Source organism: Vigna radiata, chromosome 4 (genome assembly GCF_000741045.1).
Source record: "Vigna radiata var. radiata cultivar VC1973A chromosome 4, Vradiata_ver6, whole genome shotgun sequence".
NCBI classification, from domain to species: Eukaryota; Viridiplantae; Streptophyta; class Magnoliopsida; order Fabales; family Fabaceae; genus Vigna; species Vigna radiata.
Genome location: NC_028354.1, coordinates 5,207,681 through 5,232,157, shown reverse-complemented (window position 1 = coordinate 5,232,157; position 24,477 = coordinate 5,207,681). Strand labels below are relative to the sequence as shown.

Below are 24,477 nucleotides of genomic sequence, written 5' to 3'. Positions count from 1 at the left end.
TATATATATATATATATATATATATATATATATATATATATATATATATATATATATATATATATATATATATATTATACACACCTATACATAACACGTACTTATATTTATATATCACCGTGCCTAAGAAATATATGTATAAAGTTAAATAAATTTTAGTTTCTTAATATGATATATTTTTATTTTGGGTATTCAGTTATTCTACTAAAATGTATTTAATAAATTAAAAATGTATTTTAAATTATAAAAAAATATTTATTAAAATTTTGTAATTAATTCGTAAAATATTTTTAAATTTCTCTTTCATCACTCAATTTATTTTCTTTATAGAGTTTTCTATCATAAGATAATGTATCTGGCATATAAGTAACGAAAGAGAGTTAATACATATTATATTCTATATTGTGTGAAAAAATTTATCAGATATTGACAGAAGAGAATGCACTAGAAGAGGATCCACACATGATGGAAGAGAAGACTTCTAATTAAAAACAATATATTGTTATTTCCCTTCAATATTTATAAACATTTTCTTTATTCATTTATAAAAGGTGATGAATTTTTTCATCTGTAAATGATTTTGATGAAAAACCGATGGCAACTTATATCATATTTTCTTTTTGGCATTTCTTTCATAATTTTTTGTATTTTTTCTCTATTATTCAATCGTGTTACAGAAACTCATTACATAACAAATAATAATGGAAAAGTGTTTTTTTATAATGAAAAAATGAAAAATAATGTTTAAATGAATGGAAAAATGAGTCTAAAATTTCTATAAGCATTTCTATAGTAACAGTTAACATTGTCCTCTTAAGTGACTCTAATCTAATGAGTTTCAGATATCAGAGTGAATTGCCAGAGGAAAGCTTAAAGAAAACACTATTTGGATGGACTCAAAGAAAAAAAGTTGCAAAGGCGATGTGGTTTTATATAGTAAAGTGATGCAGAAAGAAATGTGATCTGTTCTTGAAAAAGTTATGAATACCAAGGCATGCATATAGGATAGACCAGTTATTATACAGTTCAAGATTGAAGAGATAAAGATGCACGAACTACAACATTACACAGTTTAGAAGTTGCTAAGCAATCTAATAACAACAGCATGGTACAAACTACATAGTTGAAATAGAATAATGTCTGCATATAGTTTAAAGATAAGGTTCCGCAGCTCCATGGTGTCAGCATATCCCCATTAATATATCAGCTATGAACCCTGCAAAGTGGAGTGAAAAACAACTCTTTCAGTACTTTTGAAAACCTTGAAAATCATATGAACCCATATGAAAAAAATATTGACTTATTTGAAACTTACCTCAATTGTTAGGTCCATCATTACGACGGATGGATTGTGCGAATACTTCGGACCAGTTCACCTGTTCAGATTGTGGCACAGGAGAACCATCAACCTTAGGGTTCCAGTTTCCTGTGCGACCAGACAAAACCCAGCTTACTTTTGCTGGTGGTGATGAAGTTAGGTTATGCTCAGAGGTTCCGCTGCTTTCTGATATGGTTTTGTTCTGATGATCCAACTTGGTAGATTTCTTCACAAGACATTCAGTTAGCTGCATTAAAATCATGTTCTTTTGTTTTTTATCAGTATAAAGTCTATGTAGTTTTGAAACTCACCCTAGAGGGAATGTAGTATTTCCATGACAACTCTTCTTTTGTTAGTGAAGAGGGTTTGTAGACAGATTCTCCGTCACATCTTGTACCACGAACTCTTTTCTCTCCCATTGGAGACTGAACAGGAACCATGAATTAAATTTAGTATGTTGAAACCACAACATTGTCAAGCAAAAGATAACTTTTTATTTGTTTTTTTTTTTCACCTTTGATGCTGTTGAACTTGTATTTTCTTCTAATAAGAAATCAGAAACATCTCTCATGGAACTAGATTGCTGTGCTTCCCCAGACTCAGTAAGTTTCTGCAGAAAAGTATAGCTTTAGATCAAGAACAGTAAGAGAACTTTACGCCACTAGTCTGGATCATACAGTCTTCCACCTCCCCAAGTTTTTACATTTTTTTTTGGTACAGTGAAAGAGCAAGCAGCAGTATGGGATAGTGGGACAGGTGACATACCCTAATAGAAAATAAAATTGCCAAAAGAAGTATGTTGTAGCTTCAAACAAAAAGCAGCAGATGAGCAATTAGAAGTTCAAATTGCCAAAAGAGAACTGTGAAGAAAACAATTTGTCTAAAAGAAAGGGATGAAGTATGTATATGCAATCATAATTAGAGATCTAGGCATTTTTCATAGATTGGTGGGAGGCTAGTTTAGCCATACAACAACCATATCAACAACTTCAACTTCAACGGAATAGCATAGTTTAACCCTTCACAGAAATTCAAGGAAAGTAAGTTGAGAAAGAAAATTGTTGAATAAGATTCTACATAATCCTCATATCCAACCATAAAGATTCAATGTAGACACTTTAATTAGACTGACATGAGACTGTGAATCAGTTGTGTTTAATATCCATCCTATTTAACACTCATCCTTCTGCATCAACCCTAAAAGATAGAAAGAGTGGCACAATCACACTTCTGTGTGAGGTAACCAAACTGGAGTATGATACCAAAAAGATGTTCAGGATCACTCTTAAAGCCTTGTTAATAAGAGGAGAAAACTGTCAGTGTCACAGGAATTTCTCTATTTTATTTTCAAACTGATTACAAATGCACATTTACAACAAAAATGTATACAGAATATAAAATTAGAACTCACAGTTTCTACCTTCTTTGGTTTCCCTTTTCTACGAGGGATAGGTTCTCCTGCTAGATATTTCTGAACAGCTGACAATGAACGAAACTGCTTTCTGGTATGCGGCTCATAGTAATACTGATCAAACAAAATAATAAAAGAAAAAAGACATTAAAATCAAATCCTTGCAAAAATGGGAAGGATACCCAGTTCTAAATATCAAATGTGCTTAGTGAAGAAAAGAATAACATAGAAGAAAAAGAAAACAAATAGTTTTCCTATCTATAGTGTGTTGATTGTCATACATGGTCAACAAGAGTAAATTTTCTACTTAAAATGATAACTTTTTTCTTTGTGAACTCTAAGTAATCCTTGTGAAATATAAGGAATTGATTTCTCCCCAAATAGATTTTTTTTTTCTTCTTACACATAAACTTGAAAATCTTAACCACAAACTTTGATCTTCATGATTATTTTTACCAATTATATACCACCATGTTTCTCTCAAAGAAAATATTTACACAAAATAGCAATCCAGGAATGAGAAAACTTCAGATTAATCCCCAATCTAAGGTCAAAAACTAATTTTTCATCATCTAATATTCACTCAAGGAATTAACTTTTTATAACAGCACAAAAAGCATTTTCATACACACATAAAGTGCGCAAGTGCCAAAGCAACATGATTTTGTATATCAACCATAAAACACAGTATGAGTGTCTCAGCCGATAGCATCAGCAGCAGCAACAAAGACTATGAAAAGAGATATTTATAGTAAGAAAAAAAAAATAAAATAAAAAATCCTTCTTGGACTGTGTCATTCCCTTTTAGATGTGTTGCTTTGAGTGGATGCAAAACTTAGCAGTAACATTGTGAGTAGATGAGAGTGATATAGTATGCATGCATGCATGAATAAACAATGAATGATGAATGAAAAGGATGAGAGGTATACCCTATCGACATGCGTAGGGTTAGAGCGACGGGGTCTTTCTTCTTTAATCCAACCCTCAGGAAGACTAAACTTTGAGGAACTACCAGTCTGCAGTTCCGGTGAAAGGGTGGGTTTGCGAGTCTTCTGAGGGTTTCGAAGGGTGTTGACAATGTTTTGCGGCCGATCTTGGTGTGGGTTTAGCATTGGCTGAGAGGGTTCCCACGCCATTGAAGCGTGGTGTCTGTGCTTTGCTAATGCTAACAGCAGAGGAAATTATATTGCATTTTGATCGGCGCAGGTACTCTCTTACATCTCACGCAGTATTTCTAATTGCCAAAACTATCCTGCTTGTTACGTGTAAACATCTTGTATTGACGCGTCTTGAATGGTAATTGAAAGTTTAGGGTATGGGAGAAGTTAAATTTTGAGAAAAAGTTAATTTATTAATTAGTTAATTAATTTTTTTAAGATTCTATATAATGTTATTATTGCTTTTTATTGTTATGTTCCTAAATTTCTGCCTTTTAACTACAATAATAATTTTAGATTAGGATAATTATTTTTTTTCATTTAAAATAATTTTCAAATTAACAATTTTATTAACTAAAAGAAACTATTTTGATTATGAAAGTATATAATATATAATGTTATCCATTTTGATTATGGGAATGAATGATGTTATTGTTAGGTTACTAAATTAGATATTTTTTGATTTGTAACTTTTCTTAGTCCCCTTATGTGTAATTCTGCCTTTTAACTGCAATAATAATTTTAGAGGAGGATAATTTTTTTTTTTCATTTAAAATAACTTAAATTAAAAATAAAACATATGTAATATAATCTTTTTATATTTTATATTTTATATTTTTCATTTTTTATTTTTTAGTTTATAGTTTATTTATTTTGTATTTTATAGTTTATAGTTTATATTTTATGTTTCATATTTTATATTTTATATTTTTCATTTTTTATTTTTTAGTTTATAGTTTATTTATTTTGTATTTTATAGTTTATAGTTTATATTTTATGTTTCATATTTTATATTTTATATTTTTCATTTTTTATTTTTTAGTTTATAGTTTATTTATTTTGTATTTTATAGTTTATAGTTTATATTTTATGTTTCATATTTTATATTTTATATTTCCTATTTCATATTTTATATTCTATAAGTTTGTCATAGCATTGCATTTTCATGTTAATCAATGTGATTAGGGTTTAGGTTTATCTTTAAAAGTTAAAATAATGCAAATTCACATATACTTTAAAGTAGTAGTAAATTTACAACTCTGAGTATTTACATTTTCATCTCTACACAGAATATGAACATCTTTCACGTATTTAAAGAATTATTAAAATTGAATATATATTTATTAAGACAGTCTATTTGATTTTAGTGAGAAAGAAACTAGGATATGCACTTTCTCATATTAACCATGAGCAAAGATATACAGTAAAAGGTTACAATGTTGTTCATTATATATTATGACAATGGTTGTCAATGCACTAAGAAAAAAACAGATATAAAGAAAAAAACACTTATCATGGAATTTGGAAAGTAGGAAGAATCATATAAAGTTGGAGACGTTTTAAGTTGGTGATAGTTTAATATTAGAAAATAACTTATATTATAAAGATATTGTTCGTGAGGATGAAGAAAAATGTACTTCCTTTTATTTATTTATTTATTTATTTATATATATATATATATATATTTTTTTTTTTAATTTTATAGATGATGATGTAGATCATTTATGCGTTGGTTTTTTAAAATAATATATTATTTATTAAACTCTAAAATTTGTAAGAGTGAAAAAAATTCAGATTTGTCATACTTGATTTCTTAAAATTAGACTTAATTCAAATTATTATAATTCTTTTTAAATTGTTCAAAATAATTCATTTTACTCCTATAAAAAATGTTGATTATACTTAGAAATAAAAGGTTTTTATGAATATTTAAATATTGTATGATGTTCATAAAAATATAAATAGATAAACAAGACATACTTAGGATCCAGATTCTTACTACATAGTACATGTCTGCGGATTCAAACTACTTAATATATTACATATTTAAGTAGTTGATTGGTACGGTTTTTAATATATTATTATTGTCATCATTATTATTGTGTAATGATTTAGAAAATGCAACTGGAGAGTGTTTTGTATATTCTTTTCTTTTTCTTTAAAAAAAAGTAGCATTTAGAGTTTAAGAAAAATATACAATGATATTTTTATAAGTGTCCTTATACAAAATTCATTGTTTTATATTATGCAAAAGCAAAATACCTATTATTTTGTTAATAATAGTTACCATTTGAGGATAAAAACATATTTACTCACTAACATCACCTATTTATTCACTGACATTACTTAATGTTGATAAATGTATAAGACTTTGATTCTTTTTTTTAAGATAATATTTAACAAAACAATGTATGATACTAAATAAAAAAACAATTGCAATTTATACTCAATTCACTATGAAATTATTAGATAAACTATGATTATAAAAATAACATAACTATATCAAAGGAATTGTATTTTTGAAACTATTGATTAAAAATATTATGGTTAAGTTGAAATTGTAATTTATATGGTTATAAATAATTTAAACTTTTTTTACTGTAGACACAAAAGTTCTCTCGTCACTATATAAAAAGACAAACTTTTCTTCCTTTGCAACGAAAGATGAGTTTTTCCATTCTTCTTTCTTTAGCTTGGTATCATTTTCATTGTCTTCGTTCAGGTTCGCTTCTTTTTTTCTTTTCATTTTCTTCTTCTTTCATTTGTTTTTCTCTTCTTGTTGATCTTATAATTTCAATTTATGTTTATACTTAGTTATCTACACTATGATAATCACTCACATATTTGTTATTTTATGTGTAATTATGTTTCAACTCATATTGATGTTATTCATATTCTCGTTCAAATTATTTCAAAGTTTACATTCATTTCTTCACCTACTTTCATGTTTTCAAAAATTTGTATATGATCAAGATTTTTTTTATTATTTGAATTATTATGTGTTATTTGGATTATTTGTTGTTAGAATATTTTGTTTAGTATATGTAGTGATATGGTGCCTTCAACATATACATGTCTTCAAATCCACATAAAAGAATTGAATAATGTTATGTTGAAAATAAAAGTGATTACCATAGATAACATAATATAACTTTAATAGATATAATATATATGTATATATATGTGTTCATTAACCCGTTTGATTTTCTTTAATGAATTGGAGTCCTTTTTTTCTTAATTTTTTTTTATAAATTATGAAAATATTACTTTTTCTAATGATATCACATTCACACTCTATTTCTTCTATTTTCACTTCACTACTTGTCTCACTCTCAATACTTGATAGTCAAAGAGTTTACAAAGATAAATTCTCCTTATTTTGCTTTCTTATTCAATTCTTAAATCAAATTAAGATATAAGAGAATATTCTACATTATAACGGTAAAATTTTACTTTCCTACGTTTGGGACACGTGGAGAAGAATTCAGAATTATTATTTAAATTTTTTTCGAGAAAACAAATCTGTGGAGCCCACAACTGGTGATAACATTGTTCTATGTGCAAAATTTGATTACGGTAAATAAATACAAGAAATCATTTCAGAAGGAATAAATAAAAGGACCACTTTGTGTGTCAGGATATTAATTGTAAGAGAAATGTAGTATGTAACAAAATGAAAAACTGTGTACAGCATGCACAGATTAAGACCTGTGTGCCGCACACAGAAAACCAAGATCACGGGTCCAAGACTTTTGATTCTTTTCATAATTAATATTTTATTTTTAAAAATACCTTTTATTTATTTTTCATCTATTTCAAATCATGATAACATTTTCACATACTTAAGGTTAAAACAACTTTGTTTGCAATTTAGATTTCTTTAATAGATGGATTTGAAAATAAAGGCCAATTTATAGTGTCTCGAAAAATAAATTTAATTTAAAAAACATTAAAATATAATTATGCTGGATTTCATTAGTTTAATTTATACAATTTCATTCAGAAAAAAAAAATACAATTTTTAAAAGCATAGTATATAAAAAAAAAAAAAGCGAAAATAGTGAGGTCCAATTAGGTTAAACCGAGTCTGAATACTCATAATGAAAGGGAGACCACTGTGACAAATTTCACCGATAAAGTTAAAAGCATTTGCGACAACTCATGCAGACACAACCAATAATATTATCTGACCTGTAATAACAGTAAATCAAGGATACCAGACTCAATGCTTTTGGTTCTATTAAACAAGAAATAAAAAATTAAAAAATAATTAATGGATTAGACACCTGGCAATAAATGGGAAAAAGAAGGATTAATGTGGCAAAGAAATAAGGCAAGTCAAATATGGAAAAAGAAAGGTGTCATCAAATTTATTGATTGAGGTGACAATAGGGACTCTCACTATTTACTTTCATTTTCTTGAGTTTATAAAAAATTAAATTAAATTTTCTATCCTCAACCATAATTTTCTCTGTCTTATTTAAAAAAAAATTATTTAAAATCTCCATTCAAGTTTAACTTAATATCCCAAATTTTCTTTCATCTTTGCTTTTCAGCAAATTTTGAGAATCTGTGTTTAGTCAATGTAATATTGTGATTTTTACTGTAAACTCGATAATAACAAACACAATTTTGCACTTTGGCCCAAATGTATTATAGTCCAAAATAAATACTATAAACTAACATATATAAAAAATATAAATTAATTTGTATAAAATATCTCATAATAATAATGGTATATAGTAAAGTTTATGTAAACTTTTCTCTCTTTTTTTATTTATTTCTTGAAAATACAACTGTTTTGTTATTTTCTTTTCTTGTTTTTCTAGTTCTCCAAATTAATTATCATTTATCTCAAATTATTTTTCTAGTTAAGAAATGTGATTTTATTCTTTAATTAAACTTTATAATTGTTTTATAATATTTACATATCTATGTTATGTTTTTTTTTATTACTTGACTTTTCATAAGTATTATTTGTTTTCAAGTAAGAAAATTTATATGTTTGGGATCCTACTCCACAGTCTACACATAATTGAAAAAAATAGTTTGTTAGTTTTATTGATGATTATATAGGAGTAATCCGAGTGTTTTTTCTTAAACATAAAAGTGATGTGTGTGATGTGGTTCGTTCCTTCTATCATACGATTGTTACACAATTTAACACATCTATTAAGGAAGGTCATTCGATCAGACAATACAGGGGAATATTTTAAGACTAAATTAACAGTGTTCGTGAACTCTAAAAGCATCTTGTATAAAACTACATGTCCTTATTCACCATAACAAAATGGAGTGACTAAAAGGAAAAATATACATATATTAGAGGTGATAATATCACTTTTGATAGATGGTAATGTCCCATCTCATTTATGGGGTGGGGCCGTGAGCTCTGTGGTTTTTTTAATTAATCGAACCCCTTCTAGTGTGCTTAAATTTAGAAGGCATTTAGATGTGTTGTCTGATCATTATATAATTCTTTCCATAGTTTATTTACCCCATCATGTTTTTTGGATATGTTTATATATGTTCACTTACACTCTCATCAACGTACAGAGCTTGAAGAACTAGCTATCAAATGTGTTTTTTTTTTTTGTTATGGATTAACCATAAAAGGTTATTGTGCTTACCATCCACCTTCAAACAAATTTTATATATTTATAGATGTGACATTTAAAAAGCATAATTATTTTTATGTTGATTCAACACTTTAGGGAGGCAATGAAAGTGAAGTGCATGATCATGATGTTAATATGTTTGATATCTCATATATAAAATTATATTTTGAAGATAAATTATCACGTGAGGATCATTCTGCAGGAAGTGAGCCAATCTTTTGGATAATACAGTGTCTTCTGATCATAACCAATTGGCTCAATCTTCTCCACAAGTTCGACTTAACTCTTTAGAGATATCTTCTGATCCTATCTCTGATAATACTAATGCAGATGAAACTAATCATGAACTTGTTTCTCTTTATCCTACCCTTGATAATACTAATTTAGATGAAATTGATAATGAAATTGATTCTTGGCTGTTTAAGACCATTAACACACCAAACACTGAGTCTACCATTGTTCAATATAATTTTCTATCCCATTCTAACAGTGGTCAACTTTTAACTAAATATGAACCAGACCTTCAAGCTAAAGTTAAATATATATCTCATTAGTAAATACGTGTCATCTCACAAGTTATCCCAATCTTATGCATCATTTGTATCTCAATTATCTTCAATTTCTATTCTGAGTAATATGCAAGAAGCTTTGGCAAATCCTAGATGGACCAAAGCAATGGTTGATGAGATGACAACTTTATAAACAAACAACACTTGAGATCTTGTGTCCTTACCAAGAGGGAAGAAGACTATGGATGCAAATGAGTATTTACAATTAAGCATAAAGTTGATGGAACTATTGAGAGGTATAAAACACGACTTGTGGCTAAAGGTTACACTCAATCTTATGGTGTAGATTACCAAGAGATGTTCGTAATGGTAGCCAAGCTCAACACTATGAGAATACTTTTGTCGCTAGTAGCAAACCGAGATTAGTCTCTTCTACAATTTGATGTGAAAAATGTTTTCTTACATGGAGAAATTTTAGAAGAAATTTATATGGATTCTTCACGAGGCATGACATATTCAATTGAAATGAAGGTTTGCAAATTTAAAAAAGTCTCTATATGGATTAAAAAAATCTCCAAGAGCATGGTTTGGAATGTTTACCAAGTCTATGAAGGCTTTTAGCTATAGAGCAAGTAACTCTGATCACACCTTATTTTTGAAGAAAGGAAAAGAAAAAATTACAACTTTGATTATACATGTATATGACATGATTGTTATAGGAAATTACCAAGATGAGATTTCTAGTTTACAACAATACCTTGCATCTGAATTTGAGATGAAACAACTTGGAAACCTCAAATATTTTTTTAGGTATTGAAGTAACTAGATCAAAACATGATATTTTTTATGCCAAAAAAAATATATTATTGACTTACTTTCGGAAACTGGACTGCCAACTGATACACCAATTGAACAAAATTATAAACTCTTTCAATGCTAAAATTCAGCAAGCATAGATAGAGGAGATACCAAAGGCTGGTAGGAAAATTAATTTATTTTCTCATACAAGTCCAGATATTACTTATGGAGTGAATGTTTTAGTTAATTTATGCATGACCCACGAAAGTTTCATATGGGTGTTGAGAGGATTTTGAGATATTTGAAGTTCATTCCTAGAAAAGGAATTTTGTTCTCAAATAATGGAAACTTAAAGGTAAAAGGGTATACTGATGCATATTGGACAGATTCATAAGATGATAAAAGATCTGCCTCTAAATACTTTACTTTTGTAGGATGAAATCTTATAATTTGGAGGAGTAAAAAACAGTTTGTAGTAGCAATATCTATGTTGAAGCAGAAGTTATAGAGGCATGACACTAGGTGTATGTGAACTTTTGTAGATTAAAAATGTGTTATCAGATTTAGACTTTAAACCAAATGAATGTATATGGTAATATGTCAACTATATCAATTGCTCACAATCTCAAGCAACATGATAAAATAAAACATGTGGAGATTGATAGACATTTCATCGAAGAGAAACTTAAAGCTGAAATAGTTTTCTTTTTCTTTGTAAGATCAGAATTGTAGTTGGCTAATATTCTCACTGAAAGAGTGTCAAACAAAGTGTTTAATGGATCTTTATTCAAGTTGAAAATGTGTAATATTCATACACCAATTTAAGTGAAAATGTTAAATATGTCAAATATTTTGTTAATTATAATTTAGACATTATTATAATTTGTACATTTATCATTCTTTTAATAAATAAAGAATCACAAAACCTTTATATACACATATATAATACACTAATTTTTAAAATAATACATCAAAATTATTCTTTAAACTTTTTTATAATCTAAACTCACACTTACATTATTAATATATTATTAGCCCAAAAAGTGATCAAATAATAAATTCATATGTTTCTTATATATCCATAAAGTGAATCCACTAAGGTGTAGAATATTTATTTCTCTTTCTCTTTCTATTCAAACCAAAGACTTCCTACATGGTTGGAAGGAGTAGAGAAGCACACACTCACATAGGTCAAGTCCTATCACTCACATCTCACTTATAAAAACCATTGCTTCATTCAACAAGCCCTAGTTCTTCCGTACTCCTGTCACCAAACACAAATAACACCAACACAGTTTAATTATTCACTTCAACAACCCTTATTTTGGAGGTCAAGCTATGATTAAACCATAATATATGCCGTAGTCTAAAACAAAAATTTTAAATTTGATAATCGTAGTCTATAATTTCTAATATATATATATTATAAATAAATTACAAAATAATACATTTTTTACTTTGTTTCCTTTTAAATATAGTTTTAATTTAATTAATTATCCATATTATACTTTATTTTAAATCATTGTTTTTTCACTCTAACTTTTAAAAGGTACAATAAACAAATATTGATATTAACCAATGTATATTTACCTTTCTCGAGTTTGCATTAATGCTTATCTTAGTCTTTGAAAAAAAAAAAGTAAACATCAATATAACAATCATCATTGTTTGGTCGATTTTGTTTTTTAGTTTATATTTATTTTATACTCTCAAATTAAGCTACAGTTTATGTCATATTTTTTTATCAGAAAATAAATTTGCTTGGAAAAAGGTACAGTGGCACCTCATTCCTTTACAAGTAGCTAAAAAAAACTTATTTACGACAATTCCAAATTAATCAAAGGTTCAATCATTTAACCATAAAACTGAAAAGAAAATTCATGGAATGTACCTAAGCTTCATCATTTCCAACCAAGTTTCATCAGCCATGACATTATTCGTAAGAGGACGTTTATGGAGAAAGAAATTGTTTCTCATATATCCAAGATTTTAGTTTCTTATATTGTTTTCAAATGTATAACAAATCTAAAGAAACATTGTTCTTCGAGAATATTTTTAATTTTGTTTTCACAAAAATATTTTATAAAAAAGAAAATTGTAAACATATACCTTTTAATATTTTTATACTTTTTCGACATTTAATAAAATATGAATATTTTAATTTTTTTTATTTAATTTATCTTAATTTATTTTATACTTTACCCGTACATGCTGAGAATAATTGAGAAAATTAGGAATTTAAGTAATGTTGCGCTAATTTATAATAATGAATATCTTTCAAAGACCAAAGTTCTTTTGACAATAACCAGAACTTGGTAAATATTCTTAATTAGAATTACATTTCTAGTTTTGGAGAAATTAGAAACGGGTATTCTCTTGGGAAATTGTTATAATATTAATAGTATAATTGGCTTGTACTAATATTGGATGTTGCTAGAATTGATTAAATCTTATTTAAAATGATTGAAATAATAGTGTAAAATATAGGTTTTCCGTCACCATACGTATACGATTGTCCAAAAATCCAACATAGAAGGGAATATATATATATATATATATATATATATATATATATATATATATATATATATATATATATTAATTCAAAGAAGACATTATGAATCGGTTGACTTATATCCTACGAAATAATGCAACAGTCACAAAATCTATATTATTATGTCAAATTTAGTTCAATAGATGTAAAATGTCTTAACATGCTTGTTGATTGTTAAAATTGTGTTTAAATATTGGAAATTTTTTTCAAAATAAAATGGACTTTTTCTATTTTAAAAAAAAATTAAAATTATAAGAACCAAATTATTTCAGTTCTTAAGAGTAAATTTTTAAAATTGTTTAAAAATATTTAATTCTTTAGACTAAATTACATGGACTGATTATATGGAAATTATAGGATCTAAGCTATATATCTTAATCCCTGCGACTGAATCATAAAAAATAAAATTTTAAAAATGATGTTAAACAGAATGATTTAAATTCATTAGTCCCTATAATGAAATTGTCTTGACTAAATTATCTTAGTCCTTACTAACTTATAGATCCTGAATAACGTTAGATAACATAATAATTACTTCTTCTTTTTTTAGCTTATATACGACTTAACTAGACTTTAAAATAATGTTTGAAATTACAAGACAGGAAAAATTAATAATTTTATAATATTTCTCTTAAAGATAAAAAAAAGAAGATAAAAACAATAATATAATAAAGAAAAAGTTAGACAAAAATAAATAAATAAATATTTCTCTTAAATTAAAATATTTAAATATTATTTATTTATTTATTGTGATCATTGTATGTTTTTTTCCTTCTTTCCATACATATCCTACAAGAAATCACGCGTAAAAGTATGGCCGGGCGCACCGCCTACGATATTTGATTAAATTGATGCACAGTGTCTTACGTTTGCATTCATGTCACACACGTTTTCCCTCCTCCTTTGTCTTATTCCAAACATTCAATCTATTAACAGCTACATCCTTAATTGCTTTATATTGCAAAATGATTTTCTGAACTCTCTAGAATCTATGACAAATATATAAAGTGGGAAATAAAAGAAGTGTAATTATAATAAAAAAATGTGAACGTAGTAGAAAAGTTTTAAAATTACGAGAGTTAATACAATATTTATAAAAATAAAAATGTTAATTACCAGTAGCAATATTTTGGAGTTCGTTACTTTTTTTTTGAGATTATCGTTAATAGAGCTGTTTAACAAAATTGGTTGAAATTAAATGAGGATGTTTACCAAAAAATTATCATTAAAATATATGTGATGTAAGTTTCTTCTACAAGCTCATTGGTGTTTAAAACGAATCTTATTTCTTATTGTTGTAGATAAAGTCTTCCGAAAATCCATAGCGAAACATTCGTGTGCTTCTGTGCTTTTATATTCTAAATAGAAAGAAAATATTACTTTGATTCTATTACACTCAATAAGTTTATATTGTTTAGGAGTTAAAAGTCAATTCAGATTAAATATTCTTTTCACTTTTTAAAAAACAAAAGCTTTACGTTTAAAAGAGACAATACTTTAAATACATAGTGATTAACTTTAATAATATTAAATTTCGAATTGAAAAATTGACATTAATAGTAAAAGTATCAATAACTTCTAAAATAATTCATTTGTTTTTTAAGTCTTTTATTGAAAACGATTAACTTAGGATCAAAATATTAGATCTATCGTGAGATCGATAAATCATATTAAGTCTTCAATTAAAAATTAGATCAATTTAAGATAGTTGAATATTTTTTTTATCTTTAAAATACCTTATAACGTCAATACTTTAAATATAACATGATTAATTTTAACTATGTATTTTTTATTGAGTATTTAAATCAAATTTGTTTAAAGAATTCACATTGTGTTTAAGAAATAAATTTTAAATTTAAATCAATATTATAAAATAGATTTTTAATAAGAAATTAAATCTGGTGTGTAAAAAAAACTGACAATAGTGTATTTATCTCTCTCTGTATACATATAACGTGAGAGTTGATGAAAAAAATGATAAACCCGATCCAGTGTTTTCTATATTATTCTGTTGCTTCTTAGGAAAAAATCTTTTTAACAACACTTTTTTGATAACTTTTTGACAACGTATATTTATGTTTGGTCTGTTTTAAATATTTTTTTAAATGTAAATTCAAATAGACCAATAAAATAATAATACGTGTCCCGTTATCAAGAAATGTTGTCAAAATATCATCATCCTACTACTTAATATACACACTACTATACTTTCCTTTTTCTTCCTTTCATACTGATCAAATTTTTCTAGGCCCACACGCTATCACTTACATTATTCTTTGAAAAACTTTATTTTCATTGTAATTTCACTCCAAAGAATATATATTCTTTCTCCGTTTCAGACCGCATTTGGTTTAGTTTCTTAACATGAAAACCAAGTTCGAATATAAAAGAAAGAAAAAAAAAATTTAACAATTCTTTTTATAATTTTTTAACAATACATTTCGAATATTTTTCTTAAAATAAATTCAAACCATTCAATAAAATGATAATACATATATCTTGTTATGAAAAAATTGTTAAAATATCAGCGTTTTAAAAGAAAAGAGACAATCATAATAAACAAGACCAGTTTGCATAGTTATAGATGAAAATAGTAGTTCCAGCTGGAGTCTTTGTTATTCAGCACAGACAAATAACTGTGTACTTCACTAATGATGTGTTTGATTAAGGAAAATAGGTCTTGCCCCTTTCGACACGCGTTCACGCAAACTTAGCTAGCAACGACCAAGTAACCAACCTTGTACAAATTAAGAATGTTTTCGTCTATATAGATTCTTAATTGCAAAGGAAAAACAAGGGTAGTTATGCCACTCTCTCCGCGTAATTCCGAACATCAACTCACACTCACACCAACATAACATCACATTCCCACACATCTCTTATGTATATATATTTAAGAGTGTACGTAGTGTCTTTAAATTCTCATATTCTCATGAAGAGAGACAGAGAAGAGGGTGAGTTCGACAACATGGCTAACTGTTTGATGCTATTGACCAAAGTTGGTGAGAGTGAATCTAAGGGTAGAGATATAAGGGATGCTGAAATTGGTGATTTCAAGTGCAAAACTTGCAGTAGAAGGTTTTCTTCTTTTCAAGCACTTGGTGGCCACAGAGCAAGTCACAAGAAACCCAAGCTCATGATCACAGATCTTTCCTGCCGTCACCACTTACCTTGTACTCCAACCACCAAACAACAACCTCGGATGCACCCGTGTCCCATTTGTGGGCTTCAGTTTGCCATTGGACAAGCTTTGGGAGGACACATGAGAAAACATAGAACCGCCATTAATGATCGGAGAGATTCGGATTCTTTGTCCATTCTGAAGAAATCTAAAAATGGTGGAAGGTTGAATTTGTGTTTGGACTTGAACTTGATGCCATTGGAGGATGATGATCTTAAGCTCAACCTAAGAACACCCGTTCTCAATTGTTTCATTTGACTGCAAATTTTTTACTTAACCACATTCTTTTTCGTAATTTATTATTGCATATCAACGTATTGTAGTCCATTTCGTAGTTTCTATGAAATTTATTAGTTATCTTCTCAACACCAAATCGCTTTTGCCTGGGAAATCGTTTTGTTAAGCTTTATCCGAACAATGTTGTAATCTAATCATTCACACAGTCCTTTTAATTTTAAAAAGATATCCTTATTTATAATTAAGCTATCATATAGATCTGATAAAAAAAATAGTTACAAAAGTAATTCCTCTATTAATGATAGATAGTAAAGTATTTAGAAAATAATTAAAGAAAAATTTTGTTTAATCGCGGTGTAATACATCCTTATTCTAATAGTTTTTTCTTTCTTTTTTTTTAATTTGAGTAGATTATGTGTCATGTTTTAGGTATCATAATCTGTTTTTTTACTGTGTCTGTGAAAAACATTTCTGAACACGATTCACCCCAAATATATAAGCAGTATTTAATAGAATTATCCTCTTTTTCAACAGTTCAGGAAGAGAAGTAAAAAAGTGAGATAATATGAGATGAAAAAAGTTACAAGAAAAAAAATATAGTTTTAGAAATATTGTTAAAATATATTACTTTTGTTTTCATATATTATAATTCTTGTTGTATTTAAAAGGTGATGATTCTGCATCCAATCCTAATGTGAAAACATTCACAATTTTAGTTAAAATTGTGAAATGTTATCAGAGTAATAACTGAAATTAAAAAAAAAAAAAATTAGTCAATCCCTTACTTGGAAACTTGTGCATTCTTTATCTATTGATTCCAAGGGAGGTTATACAAGGAATTAAGATATTATATACAATCCAAAATTTAAGATAATAAATTTGAACGTGAATTGTTGCAATTGAGTGGGAAATTGAAATAAAATCATTTAAATAAAAATTTACCTATATAATACCTACAATTGAAGAGAAAGATAAAGATGTAAAAATTAAATCTAAGAGGATTGATTCCCCTCACCTAATTAAATATAGGTCATCATCACCTAACCGCTCTCTTCAACCACAACCCTTTTACAACTAATTGGTCAGAATGAGACTATGTTTCTTGTTAGGCTCTTTATTCCTGCACCCCCTATCAAATTTCTATTTGCATCCCATCCTTCTGGATTTTATTTTCTGAAACACACTAAATCAGTTCTCAGAAGACATTTTTTTTCGAAAGACGGAGTGCAGGAAGATACAACCTTCTTTTTATCTTTCACCTGGTATTTTAGGTACTTTACTTAAGAAATCCAGCATGAGTAGCATACATACACTTATGTCTGTCTTTATTTTTCATACTTTACAAAAACAATGGAATGGCTCTTCCAACTTTATTGTTTTTAGTTATATATAAGCTTATAAACAGGTCTTTTATGATAAAAGCATAATTAAAAACAGAATGCCAAATTACCTGGAAAAAATAATTAGCTGGACTCAAGGAACGTAACGCAACCTAGAACCAACTAAATAGTTCTTATTTTTTAATGAGAAGTTGATGTTGAAAATCAACATAAAAAGCACTTAGTTTCTTGCATAAGAAATCAATATACAAGCAAAATTTCTCTATTGAACTGGCAAACTGAATAAAGTGTTCTTACAGCGTACTCTTTCTTTTAAGAAAAATACCGTTTTGCTAAACATAGTTATTTGCAGCATAAATTATTATTATGTTGTTGCTAATAGAACATATATTTCTTTTACAGTACAAAACAAAACAAAAATATTCTTATACTTAAAGTAAAACAATGCACGAAACTCTTATGTAGCAAATTATCAATGACCTCCCCCTTTAGTTTTCATAAATGAGTTCGGCATAATTTGTATTCATGGAATACAAAACTTTGTTCAGCGTATATATATTCACAAGTACCTAAAATATAAATGAGCAAGAAAATATTTTCTTCGTAATATTTAACATGAAATAACTGGTATAATTATTTAAACTAGAAATTGTGTCAATATAATTTATTACGTTTTAAAGAATATAAATGCAATTAACCATTCAAAATATCAATGATCATTGGATTTGTGGCCCAACCAAACACAAGGCGCAAAGACAATCATATCTAGCTTTGAATTAATATATAATAACATCTAGGAAAGAAACTATAAAAGAATGACAGCGTGAAATGCAAAGCACGAATCATCGTCAATTTATCATCATACATGTATTTTCCTCCTTCCTTCTTGTTCTTGGACAATAACGCTGCCTCCTCAACCACAGCAAGCTGACTTTTGTGCAACTTCCCCAGCCGTTGCCTGATCCTGTTGGTTGATTTTAATTCCTGCTGGCTGCAATGAATATATTGCGACACATTCAACATGATGGAGAAAAAGACATCAATATAAATATATTTTTCGTTGAATTCAATGAATAAGAAATTCAAATACCTCTGACTTAGAGTCAGTGTCAGCAAGCCTTTGTTTTATATCTTTTGCAATCGAGAAGAAAACTTCCTCCACGTTTAGATTTGTCTTTGCACTCTGGAATAGATTTTTTTTTCAGTAGGTGATAGTAACAAAAATTAAGGAATTTTCCACATTTTAATGTATGCAACACTTACTGTTTCAAAGAATTTGATTCCATACTCATCGGCCAGTGCTTGTCCCTTGGAGGTAGGCACAGCCTAGAAATAAAAGCAGATATGTATGAATCCAAAAATCTAATATATGACAAATATTAGAGTGGAAAGGAAGATGTTACTGATACTAATGGCGTCAATAAGAAGTCAATCTCTTATGCGCTCAACCTCAAACAAAAATGTTTTATTCACTACTGGTCTAAGACGCGGTTCCTCTAACACCATGAAACATGTTTGTTAAAACTTTTGGATTGGCAAACAGATGCTGAGATGAGCAGACACCGGCTTAAAATAAAATTGGTTTCAAAAGCACATGTTTAAGTGTGCAAAGATGATTGGTGTGTGGGTTAAATCTCAAACAAACATGCTGCATTATGGAGCAACCAACTAGTTTTGAGAAAAATGTATATTTTAAGACAATAATATATCATTTCTTTAGTTCCATTGAGTTGGATCTGGTCAACATAGGTGCATCGAAGTTCCTAAATAACTGAAGGAGAAAGGTCCCGGATGTTTGCGTACCCTTTTGCTTTCATCCATGTCGGCTTTGTTCCCCACAAGTATCTTGTTAACATTGTCTGAGGCATGCTGCTCAATGTTACGAATCCAATTCCTGATATCTGAAATTGGTATAAGCTGGGTCATATTCCATGAGAAACCCTTTGAAGAGAAAAAGACACCTTCAAATTTTGAACCAAAAAACAGGAGGGAACTTACTGTTAAACGAAGATTCATCTGTAACGTCATACACTAGCAATATGCCCATAGCACCACGATAGTAAGCTGAAAAAATAGGAAATTCAACAAAGGGTTAGCACATTATAAACTACTTGACAGATACTCAAACTGGCATAAACATTGGAATCAACAAAGAATAAAAGAATTCTAGTTACAGCAATGAAACAGTACCCATTCAAATGGATGTGTAATTTAACACACCCGACAGAAAAGCTGGAAGTGTACCCCAGTATTGAATCACATATTCACATTAATCACTGACATCCACAGGGACACGTTCCCAAAAACTATTTTACAGGCATGTTTCACATGGTTGGCAATCAAGAAACTGGAACCCAAACAGCAAGAAAAGACTGTTTTATTTTAAGACTTGGGCATGGGATAAATCTGTCTATGTATGGTTTTGTAGCCAATTACAGGCTCGGTAATGGAAGAGGGTCGAGTTAGGCCACTTACAACAGAGTTTTGCTCATGCTAGGTCATTTCCCAGATCGAATGCGTCGCATGGTTAAAGCCATCCAGATTTAAATGAACAAAGATTCTCACGTTTTCCAGACAGACGTGGGTAAAGAAACTAGTTCAAAAGTGGTTGTATTTTGACTAACATCAAACATGCATACGAGAAATCAATCAATGTGTTGTAGAAAAAGCTACCGAGTTATATGCTACAGGATTTAAACTGTCAAAAGGTTTTAGGTCTAAAAGATAAGAAATCTGTGGTGTGATCCAAACAAACAAAAGTATACGCTTTAAAGCTTTACACGAGTGCAATAACTTTGAAAAGTGGAAAATGTATCAAAACTATACAAATGAGGGGAGAGAAGCTGTGAATGAAGCAAGATCTAAAGCTTTTGAAGTGTTTTACGAAGATTTCAGTACAAAATAAGGAGAACATAAGACCTATAAGTTTGTCAAAAATAAAGGAAAACAAGACATTTGTATCGTGAGATGTATCAAGGATGAAAAGGAGAAAGTTCAATCATAGATCAGAATATCAAAAAGGGGTGAGAGAACTAGTTTTTCAATGATGGACAGGACAGGAATCACCTCATATTAAAGGACTAAAAATCCAAAAGCAGAGACATAATTTGGTTACTATCAAATTCTTTGGATTGGAAACGCACAAGTGTTCCCTAAGAAGATGAATAGTGGTAAAGTTGTTGACTAGACAATAGGGCCTATTATGTTAGAAAGTGTGTACGAGAACAACATCTAAATCACTGGGTTATTTAATGAATGGGAGTGTAAGTATGGTATAAGAAAATGAAACGTCAGTGGAGGAAGCACTTTGATTCCTATACTTAAGAACGAGATATATATATTTCAGAGTTTTATTAACCACAATTTACATAAATATAAAACTCATACTATGAAATCATGAAACAAAGGTGATTAAGCATAGACAAATTAATAAAAGAGACCGGAAATTTACAACTTAAGACTAAATATAAATATCATTTTATGAGAATTGAAGCAAATGAAAAACTTACGTATGACTTTTATAAACTCGGAAAAAGCTTACAGTTGATCAAGAGAAGTGTTGTGAAAGAATTTGGAAAAGGAAGACGTTTGCATGACTTATATCCGAACTATATACAAGACGTCTATAATGTGACTATTAGAATATAATGAGGTGACTATTAGAATTTCAAGAGGTGACACTAAGGACTTCCGTAGAGGGCAAGATTACATCAAGGTTGAGCCTTAAATCCTTAGTTATATAATCGTGAAATTAAGGAAAAACTTTTGATTGAGAAATTAAGGAAAACAGTACTTTAAACGTGAGCTTTTGTTACAAACTTTTGACACGCAGCATTTATTTAAGTAGGCACAAGATAGAGTATATATGAATTATGATTTTAGCAAAATATGGAGAATATGACTCGGAAGTAAAAGAGAGAGATGTAATACTAATACCAGAGGTATCTATGTTTAAATATCCAGGATCAATACATCAACATGATTATGAAATTAATGAAAATGTCGCCCACAAGAAACATGCAGGATGATCAATTGGAGAAAAAGATTGAGGGTTATTGTTTATAGCAAAGTATCTACCAACCTCTGACAAGTTTTATAGATTCCGTATAATTTATGGATAGTTTATGTTAAACTTTAAAAGGAGAACAAGAAAAAATGTGAGAATACCAAAAAGAGAATGTTAAGATGGATGTGTGGTATGTCGATAAAGGATAATATTAAATGATTGCACCAGTCAAGGAAAAGATGACACAAAATCAGTTAAGGTGGATTAAACATTCGTAGAAGCACAAATAAAGTGAGTAGATTGCGTGTTTATAGTTTGTGGAAAGGAAGAGAGGGAGACCAAGAAGGACACTGGAGAAAATTGTTAAGGGAGATCTCAGGGTAAATAATATATCTGGACATTTCGCCTTTAAGCATAATATTGAATGGTGTTGAGTGATCCAAGTAATTAACTTCAATTAGTGGAATAAGACTTTTGTGTTATTAGGCATATGCTATTTTGGGCTTAATTTTTGGTTTAAGAATTATCTTAGAATTGAACTCTGAACTTCCCATTATAGTCAGTCCCATCCTTTTTGGGATTCCGCTTTAAACAAGTGAGGAGAAGCATATCAACAGTTGAAATTATAATAAAATGCATGCCCATGAATAACACAATAACAACAGCAGTAGTTGTTAAAATCTCAACTATTGATTTTTGTTTAATCAGAGTATAACTACATTCTAATTCCTAAACTGCATTATCCTTAAAATGGTTGAGGTTCTTTACTTTTCAATGACACTTGTACCTATAATCTAAAAGGATCATAAATCTTACCGGTTGTAATTGTTCGGAACCGCTCCTGACCAGCAGTATCCCAAATTTGGAGCTTGATCCGTTTTCCATCCTGCTCAATGGTTCTTATCTTAAAATCAATGCTGCACCGGGAGGGTAGACCTAGTGATGTTAAGGAAAATTCTGGCACACAAGATTCTGCAATTTTAGTCCAAAATTGTGAAAACTCACCCTATGGTTGTGATGAAACTAGTTGTGAAAGAACCATCGGAGAATCGTAGAAGAAGGCAACTCTTTCCCACACCTGAAACCAATAACAGAAAAGGGTTCGTGAAAAAAAAAATTAAGGAATTTGTACACAGTGCACCCCTCTTGGAATTTCTATTTCCACAGTATTTTTCATTTATTTATGCAATTACTTTTATTCCATTCATTCATCCTCTGACAAACTAAACAGAGAGGGTTGAAGGATCTATATCTATTGCATATATAACGCAGTAAGCAGTCAAGGCACAGGAAAAAAGTTCGTGTGAAACGCCGACTGAAATCATATCGTTTCGTTCATGAGGAGCAAGCAGATTAAAAGTGTACACAAAAACAAAGCTAAAAAGCAACTTCCAATACCACGCTTTCGGTCTGTTTTTTTCCCACTAAATAACCACTAAAAAAAAGAAAAAAAACTCTCTCACGAAGCTGAAGAAAAAAAGGCTACTATTCTGTAGAATAACCCAAACACGCGTCCAAATTTAGTACATGTTGCAATGAAACAAATAATTGCCAAGGTACAGAGAGGCCTGACTACATATAATAATAAAGAGAATTTGACCAACAAATGCATACCACGATCAAACGGAGTTTGCAACTCAACATCGTAAACGTATCGCAGTAACAGAAACAATTATTCAAACACTCGCACAAGCTAGATCACGAAAATATACAATCTCTAAAATTAAATACACTATCATGAAAATCCAATTCAACAAATCCAGATAAAAAGAAAAAGCTACGCAGAGAATCACCTCATTTGTTCGCAGAGAATTGCAACGTTATTTATGTTTTCTCATTACATACAAACACCGGAAAAAAATCGAGAAAAATAAAGAGAAAAAACGAAAAAAAAAAACAAAAATAGGCGAGAAGGTGAGCAACCTACCACTATCGCCGATCAAGAGAAGCTTTATGAGATAGTCGTAATCCGCACGAGCCCTTGCCGGTGGAGCCGCCATCAACTTCGATCGATGAATCTCTCACGATTTCAAAACTATAGTTCGTATTCCCAAGTATCTGCATTCAATCCCCAAATAAAATTAAAGAAAAATGAGAAAATAATGAGAAATCAAAAAATGAAAATGAAATGCAAGAGAGAGAGTACCAGATCCGAAATGGAAAGGAAAAATGGGAGGGAGAGGGATCTCCAAAGTTCAACGGAAGGACCGCGGAGATTTTGAGAGAGAGAGAGAGAAAGAAGAAGAGCGATGTTTAATTTTGTTGTATTTATTTTATAATAAAAGGTTTGGAAATTTTTTATTGACCAGAACACAAGGATTAGGATACAACCTGGAGTTCTTTTTTACAACCTTCAACTTCGGAGCCTTCCCCGACTTTACTGGCACCCAATTTTTTATTCTAATTATTTTTTTAATTATTTATAAAAATACTATAATTCACAACTGGAATGATAAAATCAAAGATTTTAATTAATTTCAAATGGACACTGACAAATAAAACAATATCTTAATTATAGAAAATAATATTTTTAACAGGATATTGCTTTATTTCTTTACTCATTGAAT

The 24,477-nt window shown here is 29.0% G+C and overlaps 3 protein-coding genes across 4 annotated transcripts; 1 reads left to right on the top strand and 2 right to left on the bottom strand.

Moving 5' to 3' along the window:
* Positions 1-932: 932 nt before the first annotated feature.
* On the bottom strand, positions 933-3,950 carry LOC106759015. Of its 2 annotated transcripts, none has more exons than XM_014642028.2 (6): positions 3,659-3,950; positions 2,730-2,843; positions 1,833-1,928; positions 1,630-1,743; positions 1,316-1,544; positions 933-1,216 (listed from the first exon to the last, which is right to left on the bottom strand). In XM_014642028.2, the coding sequence occupies exons 1-5, from the start codon at positions 3,863-3,865 to the stop codon at positions 1,317-1,319; spliced, it is 759 nt and encodes a 252-aa protein (XP_014497514.1). In that variant the 5' UTR covers positions 3,866-3,950; the 3' UTR covers positions 933-1,216; position 1,316. The 2 variants fall into 2 exon arrangements, with proteins under 2 accessions (XP_014497514.1, XP_014497515.1); XM_014642029.2 differs by having other exon boundaries at positions 2,739-2,843; positions 3,659-3,949.
* Positions 3,951-15,845: 11,895 nt separating this feature from the next.
* On the top strand, positions 15,846-16,778 carry LOC106758971 (zinc finger protein ZAT12). Its single transcript, XM_014641986.2, has one exon. It carries the CDS (start codon positions 16,028-16,030, stop codon positions 16,583-16,585), a length of 558 nt encoding a protein of 185 aa, XP_014497472.2. The 5' UTR covers positions 15,846-16,027; the 3' UTR covers positions 16,586-16,778.
* Positions 16,779-18,553: 1,775 nt separating this feature from the next.
* Positions 18,554-24,191, bottom strand: LOC106759361 (ras-related protein RABE1c). Its single transcript, XM_014642506.2, has 9 exons — positions 24,057-24,191; positions 23,838-23,968; positions 22,916-22,988; positions 22,727-22,827; positions 19,903-19,968; positions 19,708-19,805; positions 19,168-19,230; positions 18,995-19,087; positions 18,554-18,895 (listed from the first exon to the last, which is right to left on the bottom strand). The coding sequence occupies exons 2-9, from the start codon at positions 23,908-23,910 to the stop codon at positions 18,818-18,820; spliced, it is 645 nt and encodes a 214-aa protein (XP_014497992.1). The 5' UTR covers positions 23,911-23,968; positions 24,057-24,191; the 3' UTR covers positions 18,554-18,817.
* Between the last annotated feature and the right edge of the window lie 286 nt (positions 24,192-24,477).